The sequence below is a fragment of the Lepisosteus oculatus genome, chromosome 8 (genome assembly GCF_040954835.1).
Source record: "Lepisosteus oculatus isolate fLepOcu1 chromosome 8, fLepOcu1.hap2, whole genome shotgun sequence".
Classification (NCBI taxonomy): Eukaryota; Metazoa; Chordata; class Actinopteri; order Semionotiformes; family Lepisosteidae; genus Lepisosteus; species Lepisosteus oculatus.
This window is the reverse complement of record NC_090703.1, coordinates 47,565,585-47,573,275: the sequence shown is the minus strand read 5'-3', so window position 1 is coordinate 47,573,275 and position 7,691 is coordinate 47,565,585. Positions and strand designations below refer to the sequence as shown.

Genomic DNA, 7,691 nt, shown 5'->3' with positions numbered 1-7,691 from the left:
GTTTGCAGTTTGTGTTCCAGGGTCGTATATAATGGAAAACATCGGCTTCCTTCAACCACCGGCACAACAAGGGCCCCCAGGAGCCCTCTGGGGTCACTGCAGCATGTCCAGGGGCACTCCCTACATTTGGCAACCCTTACTTTCATCCCAGAGATGCAAACAGGCTTAAAGATGCTCAAGTTGGCTGAAAACAGGACTGCATGCCCCAGATATATCTGCAAAACACTTACTGCTTTTTTACAAATAAACATATTGTCATTAATAAGAATATTATGACTACATCTACAGAGAGTAAATCCAAAATTTATTTCACATATTAAAATCTGTTATAAAGTGTATTTTAAACACACACACAAATTATTCAGCAAACACAACTCCTAGAAACACAACATTCCTGCCAATCACTAGGGACATCTGAACATCACCTGGTGAGCTCTGCTTTGCATAGTATTTCAGTAAGCTCAATCAGTCTAAGCTGAGCAACTGTTCCCTGCATTTCTCAAGTCTCAGAGCAGCATGAAACATCCTGTACAGATTTTGTTAAATTCAGTGTTACAGAAAAACAACTTGCAACTAAAATCTAATTCTCTCCTATTAGGAAACTAATAAGTTCAGTTAACAGTCACATGTGACAGAATAGGAGCCTGCAGTTCTAGTCCTCAACAACCAGAGAACCTTCATTGTAGTGCAAGGTCCAGGCTGTCTCCAGCGAGGCTGAGGGCACACTCCGAGGAGTGCTAAGACACTGCTGTCCTCATCCTGTCTCAGTCCTGGAGCTCCTGCTAGTGAGGGGTGTCTCCTTGAGGTACAGAGGGGTGGGCTGACATGCAGACAGAACTGATCTCCTGCGTCTCTAAGTGGACTCTTGGGGCCGACTGTGCAGCTGCAGTGTAGAGCTGTCAGTCCAATTTGCCCATCATCTCAGGGGAAGGTGCTCCTTGCTGCTCTGAAGTCCATTTCCATGCACCTGTGTGGGAGATGGCACAGGTCCTTCCTGCGCAGCCTGGGGCTTTCTCTGTGCAGCTTGAGGCTACCTGCGCAACCACAGCCAACCATTGACCATACAGGCGGAGAGCAGCAGGGAGAAGAGCAGCAGTTCGGTGCGTCTGTGCTCCACATTCTGCCTCTCCAGGCCAGCCAGACGGTGGCTTATCTTACTGATCTGCAAAACATAAAGAGACAGGACTACTGCCCACTGCCCCACAATACAGAGACAAGACTACAGCACACTGCTCCCACACACACTGCCCCACAATACAGAGACAGGACTGCACCACACTGCCCCACAATACAGAGACAGGACTACAACACACTGCTCACCCACATACAGTATAGACACAGCCCTACATCGCAGACATAGACACCAAGAATGTTCCCTGCTTCTGCTCACTTGTCTCCGCAGCACAATGACTTCTACCGCCACGCCCTCCTCTGCGTCAGGGCTGAGCCAGGACTCCGGGACCCCACTGAGACAGAGAGAGCCTGAGGTCAGACCACAGCAATGCCCACACACAGACACCACGGGCACCAGCCAGTGAGTACAGAAAGGCCCCGCCTGGTGCAAGGGCTGCGTCCGGAGTTTCCCTCCTGCTTTTAAAAACGGCAGACCCAGGCAAGGCTGATGAAACAGTCCTTTTCCACAGAATAACAAGCGCAATGAGACTGGGCAGCTATCCAAATCATGTTTCCATCAATACTGATGGTGCAGAGACCTCGTGGCTCTGTGTATACATACACAAGCTCCAAAAGGTTTTGTTTTTAACACCATACTCAACATACAGCTGAATTATCACATCATCCAGTTAGGCTTTTACATTTTAACTACTTTGGAAACACTACTGATCAAATCTGCATGCATGAGAAATCAGTGTTTGTTTTTATAGATAGATGCATCTATACGTATAGATGGATCACAGGTGTACAGCACAGGCTCTTTGTTCTTGTGAAACATTCATTCACTCATTCATGAAAATATAACCAAACTTAAAAAAGAGCATTACCTTCTATGGTCGCCCACAGGATTAAAACTGGCGCTGTTGGTCGGAGAGCTATCCAGGCAACTGTAACTGCAGAAAGAAGAAAAGAAAAAGAGTTCCACTTCCAAAACACAGATGGATAGAGATTGCTGGTCCAAAAAAACTAGAATTAATCATTGTCAGTTCCACTGCAAAAAAAAACCATCAAATCAGAAAGGGATCAAAGGAAAAAATGGAACTGTTTTGTTTTGCTTCACATGCGATCGATCAAGCAGGACCCCGGAAGGGAGAAGCTGATCCAGATGTTGCACACATTTCCTCCAGCTGCGGAGACAGTGCCACCCGTGCCGGTACTGTACAGCAGGGCTGCCCAGTTCTGCACCTGGAGGGCTGAGACAAGCTGTTAAACTGGTCTAATTAAGCCAGTAACAGGTTCAGGTCATTAAGACCTAGGTTGAAATGACAACCTGCAGACACACCAGCCCTCTAGGATTAGGAACGGACAGCTCAGAGTTAGAGAACTCACCCCCTATGTGCTGTGCACAGCCACACACAGACAGACTGGGAAGACAGAGTGCAGATCTGGCTTTTTTTGCCCTGGATACGTTGGCATTTCAAGTCCATTAAGAAAAAGGACAGAGCGTATTTATAATTGAAATTTTCACAGAATCCCGGGAAGGAATAATCGTGTTTTTCTGCTGATCACAATTGAAATGTTTTAAATGCAATAATGTTTTGCATTTGTGGGGTGGCAAGATACTGCACACCACTGCACGTTGTTCAGCACGCACTGACTTCTGGGAAGGTGCCTGCCAGCGTATCTGGGGAGGGGTGTGAACACTCAAGCCCGTGGATCATAAGCAGAGGGCAGGACGAGAGGGGCAGCTCTGTCACCTGGGGCTGTATTTCTGAGTGATTGTCTGCAGGAGCTGCTGAGTGGCCTGCTGTCCCAGCTCCCGCGCAGTCCTCAGCATGTTTTGAGGGGACAGCAGGCTGGGGAGAGGCTCCAGGGGTGAGGAGGGTGAATCGGGGTGCTGGGGGTGTCCCACACTCTGGCTAAGGGGGGGGGTGTTCACAGACAGGCACATAGACAGGTTACAAACACACAGATAGCGTCTGCATGAACGAGCATAAGGGCAGTCCGATACAGTAGGTGGAGTATATTGAGAAATAAACTGAATGGGATCTAGATGCTCTATTAACTTAATTGTTATTTGTCTGTATTTTACCTTAAAGTTGGGTGTTCACACAATGGGGTAACAGGAACACTCACCTTCCTCCACATCTACTGAACACCTTCCTAGGTTCTGAAAAGTACTGGAATATATTTAAGCTTCCTAGCTGGAGCACAGGAGGATTTGAGAGACTTAGCTAAAACTCCACCTGGGGCACTACAAACAGCACAAGGCAATTCCACTGTTGCAGGCAAGACAGTGCGGGGCTACCAAACTAGCTGAGGACTTGGGTGCCTCTGCATTGTCGATGAAACTTCAAGTGACACAGAGACCCTGAAAATCATGGGCCAAGGTCATTGTGGGAATGCAGCTGAAGGCTGATGGGAATTGTAGTTGGAGAAGCTAGGGAGGACAGTACTCACAGAGGCTGCAGGGGCTGCTGGGGTCGTGAGCCACTGGAGGGTGCCGCAGAGCTCCTGATGAACGTGCAGTCACTGAATGACCTGCGGAGGGAGGCCTTTCACAAGGAGGAGAGGAGGAAGAATAGGAAGCAGAAAAAGTAGAACACAGTGATAACAAGAAGCAGTCATCAGTGTTCCTTTAACAACAACAACCACCTGCTCACAACCTCTAGCTCAGTTCTGCTGAACTCGTGTTCTCCTCCATTTTGTGTGCCAGAGGCAAGTTAAAAGACGTACTAGGGGTTACAATTACGCCCAGAATGAAGTCCACATTCTCTACCCAAAAAGACCAATCACGCTAACTGGCCTCAACACATGCATTATCTGCTCAGTGAACCCGTTGAGACCCCCTCCCACCCCAATCAAGCAGCATCCTGCGTTGGGGTGTAGAGTAAGCACTGCCACACAGAAGAAACCGGGTGCACTTGATGCCACCCTGCCATTATTTATATTGCCGAAACTGAAACTCTGACAGCAGGTGTGAGATCACTTTCAGTGCTCACACTCACTTTCTCACAAAGAAAACCTGCATAGGTGGGGCGCCAGCGATGCAGGCTTGTGTGGAAGCAGGGTACGGCCTCTCACGTTGGGGCGCTCTTTATGGGCCCCTTTATGAGCCCAGACCTGAAGGAACGTACCTGCTCCTCTTGACGATGTGTCCCCCTGTCCCACCCTGCTGCCAGAGACTCAGAGAGCACCCCTGAGTAGCCAGCACGGCGCAGAGCAGCTGGGGGCTGGGGGGTCCACCCCTGGCTCAGCCGAGGGAAGAATGGGGGCCGGGGACTCACATCTGGAACATCTGCACCATCAAAGACAAAAGGCACAGATGACACCAGGACACGCCAGGCCAGTGCCGGTCAACTCATGGTTTGTGTTCCAACCCCAGCTGTTAGTGACTTCGTTGAAACAGTTGCTGTCTTAAACACCATCGTCTCACTGCTTTATCCAAAACAGGGTCGTGGGGGGTCAGAGCAACAGATCCCAGGCAAGCAACAGGCGCAAAGCACATACCCCTGGACAGGACACTAGTCCATCTCAGGGCACACAGACACAGACACACACACGCTCACACCAGGGCCGGTTTTACCCAGAAGCCAATTATTACCTACCAGTTTGTCTTTGGACTGTCAGAGCACCCAGGGGATACCACACGAACATGGAGAGAACATACAAGCTCCACACAGACAGCACCCCAGGGCTGGAATTCAACCCAGGACCCCCAGCAACGCGAGGAAGCAAGGCTCAGCCCTGAGCCTCCTGGCTTAAATATTACAAACCAAATCGGATTTCCGGGCTCTGCCCAGATGCTAATCTCCAAAGACCTGAACATCCCCTGCTGGTGGACTTTCCAACACACTCTTCCCCAGACCTTGAGATTCCCGCTGGATCTGGGCCCAGGTTACTCCCCTCTTCTCATCCCATCAGCACCCTTCCCCCTGGCTGGGCTGTGCTACCCCAGGGAGCTCCAGGAAGAGCCCCTTGACTTTGCCCCGCCAGGCCTGTGTGGTTCCGGCCTGCTTGCGCAGGAGGTCCACACCCACCCGCCAGCGATATCCGGTCAGGGACGTGCATGCTGAAGGAAGGCGGCGGCTCCCGGCCCGGCCCCTCCTGCTCCTCCGAGGGCATGGCGGCCACCCTCAGGTGCTCGGGGACGCACATCCGCTGGCTGATGACCTCCGTGAAGCCCAGGTCGGGGCAGCGCCCCCCGGACTGCTCCTCGTCCAGGAAACCCCGAGACGCCATCACAGCTGGAACACAGGGGGCGGTCAGCACGTCCTGCCGGGAGATCACTTCGCCGGTTCTTTTATTCTCAGCTTGGCACCTGACTCACTCTTATCTTATCTCCTGTTCCGCCTTGCCAGCTGTGTATTTCTGCCCTCCTCAGATCTAAAAAAGATCTCCAGTCGTTAACTGAACTGAATCAGTCTCTTAGCTGGTCCAAATTGTTCTCATCCCAGCACTTCACTCACTGAGGAGTTGATCTGGCCTTCAGCAGCTGCAGCCCTGAATCTCGACTACTTGAAGTAGATCAGATCACTTTATTGGCCCTATGCAATTTCTTGCATTAGGAATTCGTCTTTTCGCAGACCCCAGCTTGCTCTCCATGAGACACACAGACAGGGAGAGAGAAGCTGGGGGTCGGAGCGCAGGGTCAGCCACTTATACGACACTCCTGGAGCAGTTGGGGTCAAGGGCCCAACGGAGTAGGATTCCTCTGCCGGCTGTGGGATTTGAACCGGCAACCTTCCAGTCACAGGCGCAGATCCTGAGCCACAGAGCCACCACTCCGCCTGTACTAGAAGCCCTTGTGAGCTGTAGCCCCTGTGATCACAGCAGTTTTGCACCTGGGATCTCACATGCTGGGGCATGAAGTATAACATAAATGTAACAGGTCAGTGCTAACAAAATGTTGCTATATATACGATCAACCGCTTCTAAACATTTAATTCAAGCTTCACTGTCCCACTGAGGAAATGTGCTGTCCTGTCATTTCACTTGTTTAATCTGTCTATCAAAACTGATCCAGCACAGGTGCGTAAGCAGTTTAAGAAAATCAATGTGAGAAAGAGGGCAGGTCCAGATAATGAGCGCAGAAGAGGTTTTTCCAAATGTCTTTAAATCTACAAATCATCCCTTCTCTGTGGAAGAAATCCATCATTGCCCCTATTCCCAAAACCAGATCTTAACAGCTACAGGCCAGTTGCCTTTTCATCTCTCCCAGTGAAAAGCCTGAGAGAATCTTAAAACATTACATTACAAAGAGCATACAGGGCCTTACTGACCCCCTGCAGTTTGCATATAGAGAAAGGAGGGTTGTAGACGACGCAGTGCTCACATTGTTAAATCTGCTCTATCAACATCTTGATCAAGCAAGGTCATTCATAAGGATATTATTTGTTTCTCAAAGAAATGAATAAGAAAAGACAGCTGGACTGCAAATAGTGTTTTAAAACCCGTGCGACCAATGTAGCCACACCCCACGTTATGGGACAGACACGGAATAGTTTAAAAAAAATACATTTCAGGTCCTGCAAGTTGAAGACCTGGGAATTTAAATCGATATAAAAGAACCGAATTCGCCAAACTACCAAACTCAGTTTTGTACCCATATGCGTTAGCCACGCGATCTCTGTCACATCACAGCATCACAACTTTAATCTGGTTTTCCGTTCCGTCAATAGACCAACTTCCAGATCGGAAACTCTGAAATCGATCAGACTGCCGAGCACTGGGAGTCACAATCTTAATCTTTAAACCGCGACAGACTGCGGCCCGACACGACCTGCTCCCTGCTCGAGTCAAAAACCAGATGACGAGACCGTTTAAGGGGATTAAAAACTAATGCATGTTGGGTACTGTGAGAAAACAGCCCCTTCACACAAGAAACAAATTTTTTATACAAATAAAAATGTTATAAGAATTAATTGAAATTGTTTTTTTACCCATATGACTCGTACTTGTAATTACAAAACAGCATACCGGCTGCTAAAAGGAGGTAATTCTGTATTTCTGTATTTAACAAACCGAGGGTTTTGTATGTTAATCTAAGAACTAGATTGAAATACCGAAGTATTGTGCAGCGCAGTTGTGTCCCAATCAACACACTCAGGGATCACCCGGTAAATTCGCATTTCAGCTTTAATGACAGTAGCTGCAAAAGTCCGAATACGTTACAAAGTTTAATAGGCGTTAGCCTGACTAGTTGGACTTTGCGCAAAAGTATCTAAATCCGCTGAAGCTCAAGTCTCGCAATAGAAAAGCAGTTTTTCACTAACCTGTTGCAAAACCTCTTCTCGACTCCTGTTTATGACGTAACCGGTGCAAAAACCTCCCCCTCTGCCTTGCGTCACGGCTCCGTACCCATATGGCCTATAGAATCGACCGGCGGCAGGTTTAGTCCCGCCTCCAGGAGTCAGGTGTAAACACCGAGAGACTCAGTCACATGGTGAGGTTGTGTATTCCCGACGCAAATTGTTGTAACATTAAATAAAAAAAAATAGACAGGAAGTGTAACTCTTTAAACATAAATAATCAATTAACATTAAAGGAATCAACGAGCAACTGAACTCTTCAGTTTT

General features: G+C 48.8%; 1 protein-coding gene across 4 annotated transcripts; it reads right to left on the bottom strand.

The window, feature by feature from the left end:
- Positions 1–283: 283 nt before the first annotated feature.
- On the bottom strand, positions 284–7,675 carry LOC102690000 (mitochondrial fission factor homolog B-like). 4 transcript variants are annotated; one of them, XM_069193640.1, is made up of 9 exons: positions 7,389–7,675; positions 5,444–5,499; positions 5,154–5,360; positions 4,251–4,411; positions 3,574–3,668; positions 2,871–3,032; positions 2,001–2,066; positions 1,391–1,466; positions 284–1,162 (listed from the first exon to the last, which is right to left on the bottom strand). In XM_069193640.1, exons 3-9 carry the CDS (start codon positions 5,353–5,355, stop codon positions 1,031–1,033), a joined length of 894 nt encoding a protein of 297 aa, XP_069049741.1. In that variant the 5' UTR covers positions 5,356–5,360; positions 5,444–5,499; positions 7,389–7,675; the 3' UTR covers positions 284–1,030. The 4 variants fall into 4 exon arrangements, with proteins under 4 accessions (XP_069049741.1, XP_069049742.1, XP_069049740.1 ...); XM_069193641.1 differs by lacking the exon at positions 7,389–7,675 and adding an exon at positions 7,179–7,363; XM_069193639.1 differs by lacking the exon at positions 5,444–5,499 and having other exon boundaries at positions 7,389–7,670.
- Positions 7,676–7,691: the final 16 nt, after the last annotated feature.

Coding starts and splice junctions, on each gene's coding strand:
- LOC102690000 (XM_069193640.1), bottom strand. CDS start 5,355: ATGGCGTCTCGGGGTTTCCTGGACGAGGAGCAGTCCGGGGGGCGCTGC. Junction 3,669..4,250: donor CACATCGTCAAGAGGAGCAG/GTACGTTCCTTC, acceptor TCCTTGTGAAAG/GCCTCCCTCCGCAGGTCATT. Junction 1,163..1,390: donor TCATTGTGCTGCGGAGACAA/GTGAGCAGAAGC, acceptor TATGTTTTGCAG/ATCAGTAAGATAAGCCACCG.